The sequence below is a fragment of the Alexandromys fortis genome, unplaced genomic scaffold (genome assembly GCF_014885135.2).
Source record: "Alexandromys fortis isolate MF-2015 unplaced genomic scaffold, M_Fortis_MF-2015_v1.1 scaffold_136, whole genome shotgun sequence".
Taxonomy (NCBI): Eukaryota; Metazoa; Chordata; class Mammalia; order Rodentia; family Cricetidae; genus Alexandromys; species Alexandromys fortis.
Window position 1 is genome coordinate 2,374,443 of NW_026068024.1, and position 23,393 is coordinate 2,397,835.

At 39.1% G+C, this 23,393-nt stretch overlaps 1 protein-coding gene across 1 annotated transcript in view; it reads left to right on the forward strand.

The window, feature by feature from the left end:
* Positions 1-319: 319 nt before the first annotated feature.
* LOC126514569 (striatin-like) overlaps positions 320-23,393 on the forward strand; it is a 46,495-nt gene continuing 23,421 nt past the window's right edge. Inside the window, exon 1 of the mRNA XM_050163539.1 lies at positions 320-693. Coding sequence (XP_050019496.1) covers positions 460-693 — 234 coding nt within the window. The 5' untranslated portion in view covers positions 320-459. The remainder of the gene's footprint in view (positions 694-23,393) is intronic.

Genomic DNA, 23,393 nt, shown 5'->3' on the forward strand with positions numbered 1-23,393 from the left:
AATATGTGCAGCTGGGGCTGGTACTTGGAGTGATAACTTCCGCGTGTGAGTATGCAACAGGGAGCGCCGCCCGCGAACTTCCGCGTGAAGGGAGCCTCCGGCGGCTCGCCCCAAGGGCACGGCCCCGCCGCACCGCGGGAGAGGAAACCCGCGCAGCCCCGAGGGGAGGGCGTGGCGAGGAAGGGGCGTGGCCTCAGCCCCGCCTCGGAGAGGCGCAGCCCCACAGGCAGCCAGGTTCGCCACGCCCCGGGACTACATTTCCCGGCAAGCCCCGTGGGCTGCAGTTGACCCACTTCCCGGCCCGTCACGGGCTCGCCCGGCCCCCGCGCCCAGGCGGCTGCTCCCTGCTGACTGGGGTGTGGGCGGGGAGCGGCGGAGGGAGGAGGCAGAGCTGGCCGCCGCAGTTTGCCGCCGCTGCTGGGCGCCTAGGCAGAGCTCCCCGGGGTTCGTGCGGGCGCCATGGACGAGCAGGCGGGTCCCGGCGTCTTCTTCAGCAACAACCACCCGGGTGCTGGCGGTGCTAAGGGACTCGGGCCTCTGGCGGAGGCTGCAGCGGCCGGAGACGGGGCGGCTGCGGCGGGGGCGGCCCGAGCTCAGTACAGCCTCCCCGGGATCTTGCACTTCCTGCAGCACGAATGGGCCCGCTTCGAGGTGGAGAGAGCCCAGTGGGAGGTGGAGCGGGCGGAGCTGCAGGTAAAGACCCTCCCGGCCTGGCCATCTTCATCCCGCCTCTTCTCTCTCTTCCGCCCCGCCCCGGACCCTTCGCCCCCCTCCCCCAGCCCACTCGCGTCCCCTCCCCCTTGCCTCGAGCCCATCACTTCCAGAATCTCATCCCCCTCCCCCTCTTCCTCCAGTCACCTTTGGCTTTTGCTGACCCCATTTCCTAGACCCTGTTTCCCGCTCCCTCTCCTAATGCCTTTACCCTCCCGGAGCCTTTGCATCGGCTGTTTTCCCTCTCTCAACTCCCGTGTTCATTTCAACTGTTTGCCATGCCACATCATGGGATGTCCCTTTCGGTTTAACTGATTGGGCTGACAGTAGTTTTGAGAGCCTCTGAGCAGATCGTCCTGGCTCAATGTGATGCACCCGAGGTCTAGGGACATTTCATCGCCAAAGGTTTTGGCAGTTGCCTAGTCTCTCTGCAAGGAAGGTGACCAGAGAAGACAACCCAAGTTGTATCGGCGAGGCCCTGGCTTTCTGCGAAAAGCTGGCGTAGGGCTAGAGTGGTACTAACAGGATCAGCTCCAGTTTTCTGACCGAAAATGGCTCTTCACTCCCTTTCTGCCCCTTCACCCCCTCCCGCTTTTCGTTTAGATTCGCAGGTTTTTCAATGAAGGAAACTTGATGGGAGTCAGCTGAGTCTGAGATGGACCTATTCGCAGGCTCCAAAACTTCCTGAGAGTTGATGTGCTGTTTAGTGTTTTGCAAGATTGACATGTACTTTACCAGGAACTAAAGGGGCTTCAGTGGTACGTTGCCTTCTTGCATAATCTGCAAGATAAAGCGCATCTGACAGAGGGGAGCTGTTGTGGGCCCGCGAAGAACGAGAGGTTGATGCTTCCCTGGCCATTCAGTGGCTGTTTATAAAACTTGTAACACACACTAATTGCCAAAGGAACCCAAGGAGCTGTGAGTGGTTGTGCCTCCCTGTTTCTTGGGCTAATCCTGCATGCTCATGAAATTGGAGCACAGTTTTAGTTTGTGAAGCACTTGAAGTGTGTTACTTTTTTTGGTCTTTTTTTTTTTCTTTGCACAAAAAAAAAAAAAAAAAAAAACAGAAAGAAAACTCCGCTGAAGAGACTCCTTTAAGCAGTGCACGGCCTTGTGAGGCTGGCTTGGTGTTCAGGCGGCTATGGAAGGCGCAAACAGGCAGGGTTGTAGTAAGTAGGTCTATATTAAAGACTGTGCCAGCTTGTGACCTTGAGGAAATCCTGTGACCTCTCTGGGTGTCAGTTCTGTCACGTTCTGACCTAGCACTTGCTCAGGGCTCATCGAATGCCCACCTAGTGTGCAGAGTCCAGATTAACAAAACCGAAAAGGCTGCTGCCCTCAGCGAGCCTCTGTTCTAGTCAGGAGAGCAGGCAGCGAATAGAGCTGTACCATACGGCCTGTAGTTACCTCTGTGAGGAAAAATAAGAATACAGGAATGGAGTGTGGTACAGCGGCTGTTTAGATAGCCTAGCTTCGGGGAGGTAGGTCTGGGCAGTTGAGTGACGTGAGGAGCGGCCTGCACGGTTTCTTAAGTTTCTAAGTTGTATGTTTGTGTCTTTGGTGATTTTCTCACACCCACTGTTAAGTGTCTTTAGTATCCACTTGATTTGCTATTTGTAAGTTTTCTCTGATTTGGTACCCAATCAGATAACTGAGCGTACACAGAGAAGTCTGATTCTTAGAGTTTTACCTTGGCTGGCGATGCGCTCTGTAATTAGGCTTACAGAGCTCAGGTCAAGGCACCATCGAAGGCACGCCTAACTAATGCAAGGTGGCTGCAGATGATTTTTGTTTGTATCTGCTGAGGTTTTAGCATATTTTCTAGTTTAGAGAATATAAAGCAAGTAACACTGATCTTATTAAAAACAAGCAGTTAATCTATGTTTACCTTGCTATGTGTAGGAGCTTTGTGAGTTCCAGACCATCTTACCTTTGCTCGTTCTAGTCTCTGATGCTTAAATTTTACAGTTCATCTCCAAATTTAATCAATCTTTAATATTTGCACACACATCCAAATTAACTTCAGGTAAGTTTCCTGTTGTTGCTATTAAGAACATTGCTTATTTTTTATAGCACCTTTTGATTTGTGCTCCAATGAAAGGAATTGTTCCAGAGTAAGTTAAAAAAAAATCATAGAATAAGTGGGGTAGTGGTGACACATGCCTTAAAACCCAGCACTCAGGAGACAGAGGCAGGTGGATCTCTGTGAGTTCGAGGCCAGCCTGGTCTACAGAACAAGTTCAAGATAGCCAGAGCTACAGTGAAACCCTGTCTTGAAAAACCAAAACTAACTAAATAAAAAATAAAAAGTTAAAATAAAATAAAAAAGTAGAATATTTTCTAAGCATAATAAGTATTATTGTTGGAGGGTTTGCAATAATGCATGGTCTTTGTGCCATTTGTTAACATAATTGAAAATTTAAAAAATATACTTTAGATCAATATTAAATTAGATGTTTTTTTCTATATGTGCCATTGAACTTTTGCTAGAAGAAACAGCATGAAGTAAAAGAGTTAAATGAGTTGTGATGACACATGCGTCTGTCTGTGTCCTTTTATTTTTTTAAATCTCTTCCGAAGTCATTAACACCAGTCAACAGAAGTGTCTTTAAGATTCAGTCTCATTTGTCCCTTTAGGAACCTGTCAGTCCTGCTCTTTCAAGTTGCCAGGGCTGAGTTGTGAAAGGCAATCCAAGTTCTCATCTGTCTGGGCGGCCTTTGTCACTTCCTCCCTCCTTTAGATGTTGGGAGTGAGAAAGTAGTCACATCAGAAAGAATTTTTTCAGCTTGTTTCCTCCTTTCCCGTGATAGTAGAGCTTTCCCCGCACCTGAGAACTGGTGATTCATGAGGAATGAAGAGTGTCGAGGTATCACTGAGTTCAAGGAAGGAGCTGAAGAAAGAGCACTAATAATATTTGAGAATATTTTCCATGTATGAGACATTGTGCTGGAGACCCCAAGAAGCATGCACCCTAATTTATTTGGCAGTGCATAAACTGTAGGTGGGAGACTTGACTGCCATTTGAGAGGAGACTGACTGAGAGAAGATTCAGCAGCAAATGTGGAACATGTTGTAGAGTAATAAGAACCTGAGGTTTAGTAATTTGAAAATCATCTTACAGGAAAGCAAGCATGTAAATGAAGTAATTAATCGTAGATTTTGATGTTTGTGTGGGAGTGGAAGAGGCCCTGGTCTCTACCCCAGAGTGCTGGAATTGCTTAGATTAAGTAGTAGAACATATGTGGTATAGAGGCCCTGTGCAGGAGTGTTTAGGAATCTAGATTTTGGCACTAATAATTTGTATTTCACTTAGCAAATATTTTTCAGGTATGTACTTCATGCCGGATCCTGTTCTAGGCATGGAGAAGATACAAGATCTTATCTTGTGAAATTTAATCATGGGGTCAGGTAAACAGTGATGACTACCTGCTACACTGGGAGTAGCACACGCTCTGGTAAAGTAAAGGTGTAGGAAGTAAGTCTTCACAGACAGGGTGTCATTTGAGCTGAAATTTTCCAGGGCAGTACCTGAGCTCCAGAAAGAGTTGAAAGAGCCAGGAACAGGGAGGGTGCTTAGAATATCAAAGGGACAGCAGGGAGGCCACTGTGCTGGAGCAGAGGAGGGGAAGAAAGGACGCCAGAGGAAGGTACTGGATTCTGCTTGTTATAAAGATGTTGGATTTTGGCTGGGTCTGGCAACCTGTAATCTCAGCTACTTGGCAGTCTTAGGGAGAAAGATCACAAGTTCAAGGCCAGCCTTGGACTATAGAGTGAATTCAAGGGTGACATGGGCTGCTTAGTGAGGCCAGCTTCAAATGAAGAGTCAAATGAGGACAGAGGATAGTGTTTGCCCTGGCGGATTGGATAGCCTTTAGAATGCTACCTTTGCAAAAGGAGCATCTTTAAAAAGGGGACCTTAGCAGGGATTCCGAATAAGCTCAGGGAGGTGGATAGAAGGAGCAGCGTGAGTATTTAGGAGACTTGTTTTAATTCATTGAGGCCTGAGTTAGAGTGGGTGGTAGCGGAGAGTTTTTTTGCATGTACATTTTGCTGGCATATTATTAGAGTAGGCAGTATAGTAGATAGACAGGAAGGTAACTAGCCAGGTGTGCTGAGGGATAGAATATGAGGTTTGAGGAAAAGGGGACTGAAAACGATCCAAATGCATTGCTACTGAACATCTTCGTAAGATAGCTGATGTTTACTGAGCATTTAAGTGAAAAATGTATGAACTTTTAAAATGACCATTTTTTGTTAATTATGGTAATTATTTCCCATATCATGAAATGCAGCAATGGCATAGACCTGTTAATAAATCCATACTCTAAATTTACTATTATATTTCATGCCCATAATATATATTTGCCAAAAGTCTGACCTCTTAGAGCCTTAATATCCTCCTGGTAAGATGAGAATATAATAAATTTCCTTGTGAGGATGAAGTGAGATTATTCTAAAATACCTATGTGCTTGGTCTGTAAGTCAAGTAGGTGCTGGGAATGGTGGGAGATGCATGATGTTCCTTTTTACTCCCATTTATTGCCTTCGAGAAAAGGATAATCTTTAGTCATACGTTTACCTTGAATCAGAGCATGATGGTGCCTTCTGAGACCATGAAGTCTAATATTTTGGGTCTGGTGCTGGCACCAAAGCCATGTAACAGGAATGGTAGTCTTTTGTGTCTGCTCAAAACATTGGTTCTATACTACAAATGTACTTGCTTTTCTCAGCAGCCCACCGTGTGGCTCAGCTCTAGTGGATACTGTCACTTAGCTTTGCACTACAGCTTGACACTAACCATGTTACAAAACTAACCACCTGTTTTAACTTTTTCTCTAAACTACTTTAAGTTTGGAACAAATGGACCCTCATTATATCATTTTGTGAATAGGTTTTTAGTAGTATTCATATCCTTGATAATTTCATAATCTTTAACTATACTTTGGAGGGATTACAGGGATTTTACTCTTTTAAAGCATATCCTTTTGTTTGCCATTTCAGTTCCGTTTTCTCAGTCTTTTTTTTTTTTAATTCTTTCTTTTTTTTTTTTAATTCTTTTATTATGTGCACAGTGTTCAGCCTCCATGTATGCCTGCAGGCCAGAAGAGGGCACCAGATCTCATTACAGATAGTTGTGAGTCACCATGTGGTTGCTGGGAATTGAACTCAGGACCTCAGGAAGAGCAGTGTTCTTAACCTCTGAGCCATCTCTCCAGCCCCAGTTTTCTCAATCTTCATGACACTCTTGAATAATCTGGGGAACCTGTCCCCTGGGCTTAATCAGTTAAATCAGAATCGTAGAAATTAGGCTCTAGCATTTATTGGAGTTCCTATGTGGTTCTAATATGCTACAAAGATTGGCAATAAATACTTAGTGTTTTTTTTTCCCTTTTTTATCCTCTCTGCCTCTCTGTCTCTCTGTCTCTCTCTCACACACATACACAGTGTATATAAAGAAGTTTGGCAGATTTCAACACGTGTTGGCATTCAGTATATGGAAGGCTTTTTATAGAATATGAGACATAATTTCTGTTAATTTCCATTGTTCTTTCTGGTGATAGCTAGCATTTTATTTTTAGGCAGTAGCCTATTATCGTTTGACTCACCTCCTACTGACTGAAGTATATAATGACAGTAATCTTTGAGGTGGAATGAACTTCGGAAGTAATTCAAACTTTTTAGGTAACAAGAGAGGTTAAATGACCAAGAATGAAGTGGGTTTTGTATAAGCGCTGTCACTTTTGTCTTCTGATATTTTGACAGGCTTTTTCTTTTTTAGAGTCTTTTCAGATTCTTTACCTCCTCTGCCACCTCTCCCTCCTCCTCTTTTGTCCTCTTCCTTTAGATTCAACCCAGGGCATGCTAAGCACACCCTCTGCCACTGAGCTAAACTCAGCCCCAGTGTCTCTTTTTATCCCTAAAGCCTTCTGAAGTAATCAGTCACACTTACACTTGCTGTTTTTTTTTTTTAATCTAAAAAATGATTTTAATATGTTTCACTGATTTCTGGTTAGATACATTTACATTTTTTTCTCTGTTTCTGGTATTTTGTGTTTTATTGATTTTTTCCCCCCAGAATATGGATTCTGTTTGTATAGAATTTTGTTATACTCTTTAAATCTGATTATCTTACAGAATGTCCGGCTATAATTTTTTTAGATAGGCCTCCTGGTACACTGAGCACGGCTGCGTGTATCTTAGGCCTTCCTTCTCCTTTCTTCTCTATGGTTTCTGTCGTGAATCTCCACCCTTGATTCTGGCTAATGTTCTGACTTACCTTCCAGTGCACCATTTCCCTCTTCAGTTCATTTCTGTCTGTTATGGCTATGTAGTGTTTTAGCTTGGCTTACTGTTGACATTGATTTGGATCCTTTCGCAGTCTGGTTCTTGTTTTTTGATGATGCCGTTGTCTTTGCAGATATTTCCAAGGATGATCTTCCTAGCCCCAGTGTGTGTCATTTTGTCGGTTTCTTAGGTTTGAGGTGGATTGTTCCCCTTGCTCTTTGCTCACAATGACTTGTTCCTTTGTGAGTTTGGCTTTGTGTGCTGCTGCTTTCTTCCTTGGAAAAGTATAAGATTAATCTGAATTTCCAAAGGTTTTGCATTGATTTTTGGTAGATTACTAGTAATTGGATGAATTACTAGTTCAGTATTGCCTTAAACAAAAGTTGATTCTTGGGGCATTTGGATCACTCATATGTTTAGGATTGGGTTGTAAGTGTATTGAGAACAGACACACTCCGCCGTCTCTGCCTGGTGATTATAAGCCCTGTAGTGTCTTTCCCAAATGTGAGCTATGTCATCCACCAGCTGTCCACTCTGCATGGTCTGGGTTGTTGTTTTGTCCTTGGTTTCTTTCATTGTTCAGCCTGATGTGATGCGCTGCTGTGTTCTGGTTGGTCTGTATACAAAAGCTTTTATTTCTGACCTCCCAGGGTTCTCATATTCTCTGTAATTTTGACCAGATATTTTTTGCTATTTTGTCAGTTTTATGTTGTTTTAAAGAAAATTGTTATAATATTTTCTCCAGAATTTTTAGCTGTTTTCAGTAGAAAAAGTTGCTGAATTCTCTGTTCTTAGTCTCACAATATAATAAGAATGTCCTCGGTATGTATTTTGGGAAAAATAATACTCAAAGCTCTCCCTCATATCAAGAGATAATGCCTGTGTAACCCTAAACTTTCTTTCTTTTTCTTTTTCTTCTTTTTTTTTTTTCTTTTTGGTTTTTTGAGACAGGGTTTCTCTCTGTGGCTTTGGAGCTAGTCCTGGAACTAGCTCTGTAGACCAGGCTGGTCTCAAACTCACAGAGATCCGCCTGCCTCTGCCTCCCAAGTGCTGGGATTAAAGGCATGTGCCACCAATGCCCGCAACTTTTTTCATTTGATTATTTGTTTAGATTTTTTTTTTTTTGATACAAGGTCTTGCATTGTTACTCAGACTAGCCTCAGACTCCTGCCTCCATCTGCTGGGTATTGGGTTATGAACCATCACCGCTAAATTCCCTATTCATATTTCTTTGAATTCTAGTAGTAGAGGGAGACCCACAGTTCCCCTCTAGAATGTGTGTCCTTTAGGCAGAATTTAAAGCAAAATTCTTGACTTTGTGGTCTTTGAGAAGTGTCTGAGAGACCAAATAATCTGGATAGATCCCTTTGCTTTTGGTTTATGACTCCTGCTCATGGTGTCCACGTTTCAGATTAGGCCATTAAAACAAAAAAACCCAAAAACCTTGCCGTTGAGATCCTTGGAAATTCTTACCTGGGTCACCTCTCCAGATGGTGGCACAATCTTTGACCATCATAAGTTGGCAGCGCGGAATGTGGGCCTTAGAGCCAGACAGCTCTGTCACTTAGGGTTTTTGTAGGCTTTATTTATAAAATGTTGGTGATAATATGCAAACCAAGCAGGATAGATGAGGGTTTAAGAAATAGAAAGTATGGGTCAGTGAGGTACTCTCCTGGAAAGGTGCTTGCTTCTAAGCCTACCAGTCAGTGTTTGAACTTTGGAATCACATGGTGTAAGGGGAAAACCAATTCTAACTTCCATTAATACACACTGGAGCATGCTTGTGCACACACCATAATAAATGAGATAAAAGTGGATAATATTGTAGGGATATATTGATAGCCTAACAAGTGGTTAGCTCTACTTGGTTGATGTCTCTGGACAGAATGCATTAACTTATATGATCTCTTTAACATGTTTTAGAAGCTAAGTGATTCAGTTGTCATAGTAGCTGCTCTACTCTCTGCACTGAATGTAGTGGTTTGAGAACTACGAGGTGCTGATGTTAACGGACAGGCTAGCATAGCAGTAGTGATAGTGCTGAGTGTGTATGCATTAGACATAGAGGAGAAGAGAGCAGCTGAGGAAGATGGACGGGCAGATAGGAGGAAAAGTGCACACTTTTTTTTTTTAACTCTTTGGATGTTAGTTTAATAATCTGAATGTTTCGTTGAAGCATTTGTAATTGGAGAATTCTGGAACTTACCTCCCAAACCCATGTTTCTACTTGTTTTCTGCCCTAGGAATATTTTGTCTTTGAAGAAAATTTAGACTATAAGTAGTCTCAGTTGGGATAGACTTAGTTTGAACTTAGTCTTAGTCCCTAGCCCTGGGCCTGCTTGCTATACCAAAGCCCCCTGTTTTGTTGTTTTCTTTGTGTAGTTGCTTCTGGTTTCAAAGAACCAAGTAAATGATAAGATTATGGCTATGTGTATTTTGAATGGCTCTTGCAGTTTAAATTCTTATCACTTGGAAAGTGTTTTTTTTTTTTTTTCCCCTTCAAGTTGGAGAATTCATGATATACTGAAGAAATGATGTAGTTAGGGACTTAAGTCTTAAACAATTGTGCTCCTCAGAAGTATTTAAGTATATTATTTACAATTCGTTCCTCCACCTCATCCACAGTGTGCCTCAGACTGACTTTGAAAACTGTATGTAGTGGAGGATGACCTTTAACTTCTGACCCTCCTTTCTGCCTCCCTTGCTGGGATTTACAGGTATGTGCTACCATACCTGGTTATATGCAGTGTTGGAGATGAAACCAACAGTTTTAATTTTTATGTAGGGAATACTGAAATAAACCTTGTTTTCTTTAAAAACACTCAAATTTTGAGCCTTTGCGTTTGTTCCAAGGCTAGTAGCATAATTAGATTAAGTGTATATAGTTTAGTATGGTTTGTATGTTGATCAGGCATCAAATTTGTATAATGTTTTGGTTATTAGGTTTTCTTTGCCAGTTCTATATATTCTGTGTGAGGACAGAATAATTTAAGTGTGCCAACTATATTTGCTGTTATGCAGAGAGTTAAGGCAATAAGGTTTAACTTTCATTACGTAACTTTATCTGAATAAGACTATGGATATTAGGTAGTATTGATTAGGAGGAAATTTTATTGCAAAGGAAGCTGGAAGCAATTTGAAAAAGGAGTACTTCGTTCAGGAGATGCAGTGGGGAGAAAAGCGAAGGTCTAGGTAGGAGCCATGGAAGGTGAAGCTGGGGAAGTGTTGAGCAAGTGTGGATGGAGTAGGTATTTTGGGTGTGGCAAATCCATTCTTGGCATAATTACACTAGAGAGAGCCTTTCCAAGGAAGGGCCAGAGGGAATGTCTCACCGCGGATCACACAGGCTCCATTAGTACTCATTTGCATGAGGTAGAAATTGGATCCAACACCAGTATATCTACTTTGGAGAAATAAACATGACGTCAGATTCTACAAGGTGATACCAGTTTCACTTGATGGAAAAGTACAGCGCTGTCTGAATTGTTCTCTCTCTCTCTCTCTCTCTCTCTCTCTCTCTCTCTCTCTCTCTCTCTCTCTGTTTTGTTTGGCTTATGCTTTCTAAATGAGAAGGTTGAGAAGGTTGTGCTATGAGTAAAGGACCTTAAATTACAGGCACAACCCAAACCTGCTCCTAAGGAATGTGGATTCCTATAAAGCTAAGGAAGAGCCTGGAGATCTGGGTCAGCACCTCATGAACTTGAAAGGATAGGGCTAGTCAGAGGAGGCACCTGTCCTCCCAGCAGTCAGCACACTACTCTGACTGCTGTCTTCTTTACCCTCTATAAGCAACATTTTGTTTGTTGAGTACCATGTGTCAGATACATTGCTATTTAAATACTTCACATTTAAAATTTAATCTTTATAAAACTGTATGTAGAAGGTATTGATTATTTCCAAATAATTCCAAAAATGAGAGAGAATAAATGTTACGCCATAGAACAAGTTGATCATGGTTTTGGGCAGAGTAAGTAGGAAGAAGTATTTTGACATTTTCATTTTCTTTCATACTTCTTGGTCAGTGTATAGGAATGTTCTGCCTCCTAAATTCTGATCACCAGTGACTTTCTCTGGAAAATATGTTTGACTTCCAGACACAAAGAAGTATCATGCAGCTTGAGAATACACATACAGACACACACAGACACACACACACGTATATATACACATATATGTTAAGCTTTTAATATGAGTAATCATGTTGTTAGAAAAGATGTTTAAAACAGTATCTTAACATTTTAAAGTTAAGATATATTTATATAGTTATTTGTTGGTGTAAGACCAGGTTTATTTGCCCTTCACTTGTTTTAAGACTACTGGCTAAAGGGGCTAGAAAGGTGGCTCAATGGTTAAGAACACTGGCTGCTCTTCTGGAGGCCCATAGATGGATTCCCAGCATCCACATGGCGGCTCACAACCATATGTAACTCCAGCCCAAAAAAATCAGATGCCTTCTTCTGAGCTCCGAGGGCACTCCATGCACAATACTTGCCGGCAAAACACACATCGAAGTAAATAAATAAAATGTTAAAAAAAATGCCAGTTAGAGTTTTGTGTTGTCATTCCTGAATAAACCACAATTATAACATGCTGTTAGGATTTTGGTTTTGGTTTTTCTTCAGTAAAGCACACTAAAAGCAAACATCTTAAGACTTGTGTGGCCCTTTCCTTAGTGTTGCACAGTTGTTACTCCCACATCTGTTTTGACAGTGTTATTTTTGGTGACTCTTCTTCCTCTGCCTTCCTAGAATCTTCCTATCCATTCATCCACCCACCCACCCTACCTTCCTCCTGCCTTCCCTTCCTTCCCCTGCCCGCTTTCTAGATAAATCATCTAGTTAAATTCATTTAAACTATAGCAGTGACGTAAACATTTTTGACAGGAAAACCAATGACTGTTTTGTTTTTTTGAGTCAGGACTTCTCTGTGTAGCTCTGGCTGTTTTGGAACTCACTCTATAGACCAGGGTGGCCTCAATCTCAGAGATTCTCTTGCCTCTGCCTCCTGAGTGCTGGGATTAAAGGTGTGTTTATCCCCCCCCCCCCCATCCATTTCACTCTTGATGAGCATATACAGTTCTGTGGAAATCAAAGTATATAGAGGAATACAAAGAATGGCTATTGTTGTGACTAAAGTGTGCTCTGGGCTTTGGACAGTATTTCACCAAAACAAGAAAATGTACCGGTTAATCTGTTGGTTAACAGAGATTAGTGGTGGAGCACTATCATTCCATCTGTTTCATGCACGGCATGTTTGCTCCTTTGCTAGACTGTTACTGAAGAGGCTTATTTTTTAAGGCCCAGCAGAGTGAAATAGTTACTAACAAATTATTCTTAATTGAATGGCTCTCATGTTAGTTACAGTGTTATTGAATATGTATCAACATAAACATGTGTATATATATGTTTATTTTCTCTCCCATCAAATTTTCTTGAAGGCAGGCCTTGTGTCTCAGACATCTGTGATGTTTGTTTTCTGTGACCATAGCAAATGTACAACATATACAGTATTATTAGGCCAATACTTTATCTGTTCCTTTTGCTGCTAGACAGTTGTACCTTGTGACTTCCAGCAGAAAGAGCCATCTGAGGCAAGTTCTTTCTGCATTCTTGTCATACAGAGCATTGGGCCCTGCCCTGCCAAACCATTTTGACAGGGTTCATTTCAGGGATGCCACTGGCTTCGTAATTGCTGCTGGATGCTGCTGCAGTAAATGGCTGCTAAGGGGTGGTTTTGTTTTGGTAGTTGTGAATAAGGATTGTTTCCCACAACCCCCTCCTACATATTGAACTCTGACCATCAGGAAATGCCTTTGGCATCATGTCCTAAAACATTTTTATGATCCACAGAGTCCTGTAACATTTTTCTTTTCTTTAAAAGCCCATACCCTCAGATTTTCCATTCTTCTTCTTTCTAAATAGTTAATTGCACTTTTTTTTTCCATGGCAGTCTTATTTTGAATAAAAATATCTTAAGACTAGTGTGGTAGTTTATGCCTCTTAGGACTGAGGATGTTGATATAGAAGGATCACTGTAAAGGCATCTGGTCAGAAAGAACCAGCAACCAAACAACCCCACCTCTTCCCCAAAAAACAAGTAATTTAGGTATTGTTATCATGGTTACTTTTATAATTTTGTTTATATATTGCTTACTAATATATTGTGGTATTTAATCTTAATCTTTTTGTACTCTGCACCTTTAGATAAATGAAATGCCTTAATTGCCCTAAAATTGGAATGAAATTCTTCCGTCTGAGCCTGCTTTTTTTCATTAAAAATGTGTAGGCCAGCCAAGTCAATGAGACTAAATAAAGCTCACAGGACTCAGGAACAACCCAGGTTGATGAGGCCTCACAGAAAATGTGCCATCAAGCCTGACTTGGGGGTGTGCCTTGTTGTCTAGCTCCTGGGGATACTGAGACATGAGAGGACCTCTTGAGTCTAGGATAACATAGTGAGACCCCTCTCTTTCCTGCTTGATTTCTTTTTCCCTCCCTCCCTCCCCTCCTTTCTTCTTTTCCTTCCTTCCTTTTTTTGTTTATTTTTCGAGACAAGTTTTCTCTGTGTATTCCTGGCCGTCCTTGGAATACACTTTGTGGAAGAGGCTGGCATCGAACTCACAGAGATTGCCCTGCCTTTGCCTCTTGAATGCTGAGATTAAAGGCATGCACCACCACCACCCATCTGAGACCCCTCTTTAAAAAAAGAAAAGTGTATCATTGTGGAATTTTTAAAGTTAAAAAGCATTCTGTACTTTCCTTTCATGTCCTCTTAGGTTATCCCATTTTAGCTTTCCCCATTTAAAAATCAACCAAGCAGTAACAACAAAGGAAACCCCTTTCTTTCTCTGCTCCACTGTTGAATGGGAATGTCTTCTCTGCTCCCATTCTTTTTATTTGTCTAAACTTCTCTGAACAGACCACATTTATTATCTTCTGGTATTTTCCTGGTTCTCTTGTATCATTTTTTTCTCATTTTCTTTGTACTCCCCTTTGTGCCACTGTTTCTCAGTCCCCTGTGATCTTGTTTATGTCTCCATGGAGTTTGCCGAATGCAGGGTTACGCTGTCCCCCTTCCTCCAGAGGATACCTTGGTTTAGCTCTTCTACTCTAGCCAGTACAACTCCTTTTGTCTCTACCAGTGCATCTTTAGCTATGTTGATAGTTTTCTTCAGTTAAACCTGACATGTCCAGTTTTTGTGAATGTCAGGGATGACCTGTTATTTGAAATTTGGTCATCTACTGTAAAATCATTTTTCCAAAGCAGGATGACTCTCCTTCCCACACCCAGCCCCTTCTTAACCTTGATTCAACTTTTAGTTAGTCTTTTGCTTTCTTGTACTCTTTTGGTTATGCATTGGCATGTGAATGCTTTGTAGTTTTTAAAACATTTTAAATTATTTTATTCCCAGTACCGCTGACCTTAGCAGTTCAAGCAGGGGTCTTCCTAAGTTTTCATTTGTAATGTCTTCTTTGGTAGACATAGTCTATACTGTCTTACTGCCTAAGCAGCAAAATAATTAACTAAAAATTGATTAGTTCATGACATTCTTTTTCTTTCTTTCTTTCTTTCTTTTTTTTTTGCCTAGTATAGATCTCAGATCTCTTCACAATAAGACTGTTCATATATCCTACTTATTAGAGTACTAGTCACTAGAGTACTGCAATCCTTCTTTACATATAAACCATATCTACTTGGAGTACTTATTTTGTCATTTGGACCACTGAATCCTGTTTAATTACTTCTTATACATCTGTTCAATTGATGTAGATATTTATTGAGCCTCTGCTACTAATATTTGCAGGTGACTGTTGTAGGACTTGGGATGTAGCAATTAATAGCATGGCCTGTTCTTGACCTCTTTAGACTTCAGCAATTTTCTCTGTACCTCAAAAAATTATCTCCAGTACATATCAGAGTAAGTGTTAATGATGATGTTACTGTACAGTGTATGCATCTATCAAAGCATCTCAATAGCCCGTAAATACATACAGTTTAAAAAAGTGGAACCAGCCAGATATAGTGGTTTACATTTTTTTTTAAATCTCAGCTTAGGTAGGCAGAAGCAGGCAGATTTTTTCAAGTTTGTGCTCAGCCTGTCTACAGATTGAAATCTGGACCAGCCAGGACTGCATGGTGAGACCCTGTTTTTTTTTTTTTTAAAAAAGAAAAGTGGAATTAAATAATAATATAAACAATAGTGGTATTAAAACAAAAAGGGAAAGTTAGAAAGGCAGCTCTTTGCTTCTCACTCTAGCTAGAGAATGGGATTTTCATTTTGGAGGATGAAGATATCTTTGGGCAAATGGCTGTTTTCATCATCTTTGATGCAGTAAAAATTAAAACATTGTCAAACTGATACTGCATTAGTTCAATTATATCCCACTAGTCCACTAACTCCACAGCCTTATAAGGACAGGAGAGCAGAATACAAAGAAATAGAAATCATAAGAAGGAACTCCTTGTCCTGGAGACAGTTCTTTCTCGCTCTGTTCTTCCAGCTTCTAGTTCCACCTTACAGTATGGAAGTCAACATATGTTACTGTTTCGTTCTGTAGTTTGCTCAGAAAAGTTGAGCACTCTGAGAAGGTTGCACAAACTGGAGAATCCAGCGTCAGAATCACAGACTCTTGTAGAATTGAGTTTCTTCCAAAAAAGCATTGACTTTGCATATGATGGTTCAAAAATTGATATTCAGCCCCAAGTTTTCAAGAAAAAAAATGTGTTATATTCTTCACTGGATTGTCTTGGAATTTTCTTAGAAACTTGTACACTGTGTTTGTTCGTCGTCCCCCCCCCCCCCCCAGGGTTTCTCTTGTATCCCTGACTCTCCTGGAACTCACTCTGGGATTAAAGGCGTGTGCCACCACTGCCTGGTTTAGGAATTTGTAGACTCTTAAGATTAATATGCTTAGTGTTAAATGACTCAGTTAGTCTCAGATAGTTTTATAGTGGTCTAGTTTTTTATTTTATTTTTATTTCCTAGTCTCCTGTGTTTTGATAGTTAGAATACAGTTGATTGCTTAACATTTTATTTAATTTTGTGTATTAGGCTTTAGAAAGAAATGAGCATTATGATCATTGAAATTCAGATAGTTATGTGGACATTTGTTTTAATCAAACAATCTATATTGATTTTTTAAAAAAGTGTTTATAACTATGCTTTAAGATTAATTGTAGAAAGAGTTGGACAATGAAGAAGCAATTTAAAAACCTCAGTTTCTTAAAAAAGACTTTAAATTCAGAATTCAAAGTTAAATTTAGATTTTATTTGTGAAAACTAAGATTTACATTTAGAAGAAAGTATATAACATTTAAAATATATATACATTCATATACCTATATACACATACCAATCAAGATTACAGAAATACAGAAAATAAAAGTATTTCTTTTCCCAAACCATCTACAAAAGTTTTACAAATCAATTTATAATTTACTGAACATATTTCTGGATTTTACATATGCATGCCCATGAACATTCCTGCTTTTTATTATGTTTACATTTACCTTGGTGGTAATTGGGATTTTTTTTTTTTTTTTTGATTTTTCGAGACAGGGTTTCTCTGTGGTTTTGGAGCCTGTCCTGGAACTAGCTCTTGTAGACCAGGCTGGTCTTGAACTTACAGAGATCCGCCTGCCTCTGCCTCCCTAGTGCTGGGATTAAAGGCGTGCACCACCACCGACCGGTGGTAGTTGGGATTTTTATGTCTTAAGTCTTCACGATTAATATTTCCCTTCTTTAAGTAAATATCTCATACTTAAAAATACCTAGAAATATGCCTAAGAATGTATGAGTTTTATTTCTGGTGTGAGAAGGATCTTTTTTTTTTCATTACATTTCTGCCATCTTTAGATCTCTTTGCAGAAATACTTTAATCCTTGCCATTTTTCATCCCAGTTGAGTTTCTTACTATTTTCCTTGTTAATTTATGATTATATCTTGGTTAGGTTTTTGTCAACCTGACACTAAGTAGAGTTATTTGAGAAGTGAGAACCTCAATTGTGAAAATACCTGCAGCAGTTTAACCTATACACAGACTTTCTTGATTAACGATTGATGTGGAAGGGCCCAACTCATTGTGCATGGTACCACCCACTCCTGGTAGGTAGATGGTCCTGAGCTGTATAATAAAGCAGGCTGAGCAAGCCACGCAAAGTGTTCTAACCATTGAGTTACACCTCCAGCCTGTGTTTTAGCATTTTATAACTTTCTCTAAATTTATAGTTTCTGTCCTTCATTTGATTACATATATTTACTTGTTATTTGTCACTTTTATAAAATATTGTGTTTACTGCTAAGAAATGATACTACATTAAGAAGGTGTTGTAGGGGAATGTGGATAGGCCTAATATGAGATTAATTACTTGGTCCTTTGTTTTATACAGCTCAACAGTTTGTTTATTTTACAGGAAGTGTTACAGATTCTGGAGGATTATGCTTTATTACCCAAGCTTAGAAGAAATTCTGTACTGATTTTAAAACTTACAGGAGTTTAGCCATTTCAGTGACCAGGATCTTCCTAACTTTAGACTGGGGAAATCAATAAGCAGAAGTTGCCTTGGTTTTTATAATTGCCCTGCTTTTAGAACATATTTAAAATAGGGAGCTCTAACAAAATATCAAGTACTTCATGTTGATTTTTTTATTATTGTTGTTATTTTTTGAGGGTGACCTTCTGTCTCTGTAGATAAAAAGGAATGGTGTTAGATTTTTATGGAGTTAATTTATATCCTGCCACTTTGCTAAATCTGTGTATGGTTTTCAGATTTTTCCTGTTTCCTTTGGTATGGTACATATATAATCATTCTATTTATAAGACATTTTCCAACTTTTTCTCTTGAATAATACATGTATACAGTTGTATGAATGTTTTTCTTACTGTATTAATGATAGTGATGACAGCCATCTGGATCAACTTGAAGTGTTTTCCTAAAGTGTAATTTGGGGTGTTTTTAAGTAGGTGGTGCCAGTCCATATCTAAAAGGCATTTTAATTGCTAGAATTCTGAATGTTGAAATACAAAAAGATAAAAATTCCTAAAATCTAAAATCCTAAAAATGATAATCCCAAGAGATTAAGGTTCTGAATGTTGCAGTTCTGGAAGTTGAAATCATGAAAACCACAATTTCTAAAGGAAATGAAAAGGTTGTATAAAATTGGTTGAGCTGTGAATGTAGCTCAGAGGTAGACTGTAGCACAGATAATAAAATCCAGAGATCGTTATTGGGATTCAGCCTGAAGACAGGAAAAACAGAACAACCAAACCACTAGAGAGCTCTTACCTCTCCGAATTCTTTAGACTGAAAGAGAGTGAGTTCCTGTCTCATCCCGCCTTAACATTCTCTAGTGCTGGGATTAAAGGCAGGAAGCACCACCACCCAGCCTCTGTCGCTAACTAGTGTGGCTTCTTGGATTATAGGTGTGTGCCACTACTGCCTGGCCTGTATGGGTGACTAGTTTTTCATTCTGATCTTAAAGCAAGCTTTATTTATTAAAATACAAATGAAATATTACTAGATTTTTTCTTTTTGTCTCAAATTAAAAAAAGGCTGTAAATAATATAAGAAAAATTATATACAATAAGTACAATAACTGTATTCAATATATACAGGCAATAAATATATCAACAGTGTCCAGTTCATTTCCATTTGACACATACAGAGAAAGTACTCCATATCTATCTTATCTTGGTGAGGCTAAAGTCTTCTATCTATTTCACTTTCTATCATAACTTACTTTCTCTGTCTGGTAAACAAGGAAAACTATATCTAGTCTGCAACTCCCTCAGAGATCCAAGAAGGAAATAATATTAGCTGAGTAAGCAGGAAGTATGAGCACACATTCCAAAAAGTATAAGAAATAACAAACAGCTGGCTGTATGGACAGTCACCCAAGGTTTCTCTGCAATGTTGGGGCACCCATCTTCAGCCTACAAGCCTAGCATATTCAATAGACTTTTCTGTGGAGTATTCTGAAGGGCTGTCCTACCTTGTCTCGGCAATGTTTGGCAGTTACTTTCTTTTGTGTCCTGCTTGTTCAGTTACAACAGTGTCCTGTCATCTGTTGAGGCAAGGACATTTTCTTAGCCAGTTGCTTACTTTAGACACAAAGAAGGTAAACTCCATGTGGAGTTTCTTTGATGTTTATTATCTTCTCTGAAGAGATTGGTGCTGCCAGGAGCAGATATGTCTCATTTTCATTAAAAAAAAAAAAAGAACTTATGTTTTTAAGATGTCTTAAATTCCATATTTAGTAGATCTCTGATGTGCTTGAAGATAACCTGTCTATCTAATATGTATGCTTGTTTGACTTTGAATACATACCTAATGTGACTACAAGGTCGATTATAATAGATGATTAATTCTAACCTGCATTTCATTATCATCCTAAACAGTTGGTAATAATTTTCAGGGATTAGAAATTTGTATTACATTGTTAGGTGAGTTGTATAGGTACAGTACCTTGAATGAGAGTAGAAATGTATGTATAGTATGTTCTAACAAAATTAATCTCAAATTTGTATCAATATACAAAATTTGCATACAATGTATAAAAGTCTAATCCAGTGTCAAACATTTAAAACTAGTAGTTGCTTTTTAAAAGTAGATTCAAAAATCTACCCTTTGATCATATCTGTATCCTCCTTTTTTTCTTAAAAAAAAAAAACCTCTGAATTTAATCTCCTTTGTTCAACTTACCTCCTGACCATCACCAATAATATTTTGTAACCATCCCCCTAAATAATGAAAAATATCCATAACCCATTGAATGACCAAAAACCACCCACCCCACCTCTTGGGAATGTGAGCATTGTATTCTGGGAACGACAGCATCTTTAGGGGATCCTGAAAAGAAAATTTTCGGTTGTCAAGTCCTGAGAGGGTAGCTGTATTTGTTGTTCAGTCTCTGCGTAATGGGAAAGTGCAGGGCTTGTCCCAAGGCCTGGCTAGAGCAGTCTGTGAGGCTGGATCATCTTAGCTAGCTACTTTGAAATTGTTCTGAGCAGTTTGTAGTTCAAAGCCAATATTTAGATGTTTTTTAGTCTAGTGGTGTTATCTTAGTCCTGGAGGAATCATCCTTGTGGGGTCAATATAAAAATCAAGGGATAATGAGATTAGTGGCAATAAGAATAGTCCTTAAATATTTGTTTTTCTTCTGTCTCATATCAGGTGGTACTTCGTATATAAGACAGAGCTTTTGGATCTCACTTTTATAAGCATGCTTGGGTTTTGTCTCTAATTGGACTGCGACTGCAAAAGGACCATTTGCATTATGTGTCTGTAGAGAACAGCAAAAACAAGCATTTGGGAAGACTGATGAAATTTTATCCTCTTGGAAGTGTGATATACTAATAGGCCGATTTGCACCTTTTCCTCAGACATTTTTCTGGATGATTTGTCCTTTTTCTTCAGATGTTTCATTTGTCCAGTGGTCTTCAGATTCCTTAGCTGGAACATTTATTCTCCTGAAAAGATAGAAGCAAAACCCTTCCCCAGCCCTAATTTTGGGGGAGGTTCTCTTTTGGCAAGTTATATCTGATCAAGTGAAAAGCAGTCCTTAGTTTTATTGGTTAGTTTAGATTAAACAGCCATGCTGTTTCATGAACTATCATCCCTATTAATTCAGAGGTTTGTCTTGTTCAAATCAAATCTTTATCAATTTTGATGGTATCCATAGCTTTTCTTCTGTGGAAAAAAAAGCAAAACCTCTTCACAATGTAACAGATGTCCTGGTTTCCATTCTGAGGTCAATACCTCTTTAAAGTATATTGGCTGACTTAATTCTGTAGTATGTTCTACTATCCAATGTCTCTTTGCAGCTGTTGTTCCTTTTTCATTAACATTTAGAAAATTCAAAGTTAATAAAGCATTATGCAATATATTTCTGGGGGTATTTATCATCCCTTTATGCGTATTTAACATATCCTTTAGAGTTTGACTTGACCTTTCTAAAACTGCCTGTCCTGTAGGATTGTGTGGTATACCCGTAATATGCTTTAGATTATAAGAAGCAAAAAACTGTTTCATTTTCTTAGAGACATATGCTGGAGCATTATCTGTCTTTATTTGTACAGGTGTACCCATGATGGCCATAACTTCTAGCAAGTGTGTGATTACTGAATCAGCCTTTTCCAAACTTAAAACAGTTTCTCATTGAAAACCTGAATAGGTATCAGTGGTATGGTATACACATTTTAGTTTTCTAAATTCTACAAAACGGAACATATCCATCTGCCAGATTTCATTTCTTTGAGTATCCTTTAGGTTACTTTCTGCTGGTAGAGGTGTTTGGTTGTATTAAGAACAAGTAGGGCATTTCCTTTATTTCCTTGGCTTGTTGCCATTTGATGGAAAAGTCCTTTTTAAAACCTTTGATATTGATGTATGTTTTTTAATGAAATTCTGAGGCCGTCAGCACATTTCCAATCAATAACTGATTGTTTTCTGCATTACCCTGTGCTAGAGGACCTGGCAGACCTGCGTGGCATCGGATTTGTGTTATTTACTTTGGATGCTTCCTACTCCTGATTGTATCTTGTAACTGAATAAATAATAAAGTCAGTTCTGTATCATCTGGTATAAATCTAACGGTTTTTTATTGCAGTACAACTCTTTCTGCATATTTTGCGAATCAGTAACTATGTTGAGAGGTTCTTTAAAATCTCTCATGTACCATGAGAATAGTATATAATTCTGACTTTTAGACAGAATCATAAGGGCTTTGATTTACTTTACTTTAATTTTCTGATTTTTAACTTGTCTTTCCTGACTTATTTGCATTGGTATAGACTGTGGGGGCTCCAGTTATTGATGTATCCTGTACAATGTGAGGATGGCTCGAGCTAGTTATTTTTAAAAGTTGAATTCTCTTGCTTTTGGGATAGTTGTTATTAATCCCCCCCCATTACTATAAGCTCTTTGCCAGACTTAATTTTCTTCCCATAATTTATCAATTTCATTGTTATTGAAAAGTACTCTAATTTCTGATGTGTTTATTCCTGCTAATTGATATACTCTCAGTTTTCTTCTTAGAATTAACTCAGAGACCTTTTCTGCATAAGTTTTTAATTTTTTACTTGGTTTATGTGGTAAAAGATCCATTCTAAGATAATATCTTCCCTCTGCATTGAAATTCCTGTAGGGGAATGTTTGGAGGATAGTATGACTAGAATGCAGTTAAGATTCGGATCCATATTATCCACATATGTCTTCTGTAATTTCTCTTTGATCAATGCCAGTTTTCTCTCATCTTCATCTGAGAGACTACTTAAGTCCTTGTCACCATCTAAGGGTTTGTTTAAATTAATCAGGTTATCAGGACATATCCCAATAGTGGGCCATAGATGGGAATTGTCTCCTAGCAATCTTTGGAAGTAATTAAGAGTCTGTAATCAATCTTTCTTAATTTGCACCTTTTGGGGTCTAACTTTTTGTACATCTATTTTATAGTCTAAATAATTAATAGAATCTCCTCTTTGTATTTTTTTTCAGAAGCAATTTGTAATTTACTACAAGGCAAAATTTTCTTCAAACATTTATTCTAAAGTACCTATATCTGAATCAGTAAAATGTCACCCATGTAATAGTAAACTATAGAGTATGGAAATTGCCTACGTATCATTTCCAATGGCTGACTTACTAAATATTCGCACAGCGTGAGGCTATTGGACATTCCCCTGTGGGAGAACCTTCTATTGATGTCTCTAAGCAGGCTGAAGATTATTATAAGTAGGCACTGAAGGCAAATTTTTCGCTGTCTTTTTTTTTTCTTTTTTTGTAAAGGTATAGTGAAGAAACTATCTTTTAAATCAACTATAAGAGACAATCCTTTAGGCAATAGAGAAGACAGAGGAATGCCAGACTGTAGAGAGTCAATTGACAGAATCACCTTATTAACAGCTCTTGGATCTGTTATCATTCTCCATTTTCCAGATTTTTTTAAACAAAAGATATAGAATTTCCAAGAGTTGGTTGATTCTTCAATAGGCTGAACATCTAGTTACTCCTTTACCTGCACTTTCTCTGTTCAAGGTCATTGCTTAACCCATACAGATTTGTCTGTCAACCATTTTAAAGGTACGGCTGTTGGTGCCTTTGAAATATCAGCAGCTGTTGGGCCCTGCTCTTGTACAACCTGAATGGTTGGTGACTGTTCTTTATAATACTACCTTGTAATATTTTTCCCAGAAACATACATTAATTTATGGTTTGTTTCTATGTTAGGGAAATGTTAATCTGAGTATTCCATTACTGTAACAAATCCACATCCCTACAAATTCATTGCTTTGTTAACCATGTATGGTTTTAATAGTTCTCTCTGTCCTGCTGGCCATATACATTCAACCTATCTCACGCCCTGCTTTGCCTGAGATAAAGTTCTAATCCCTGAAAA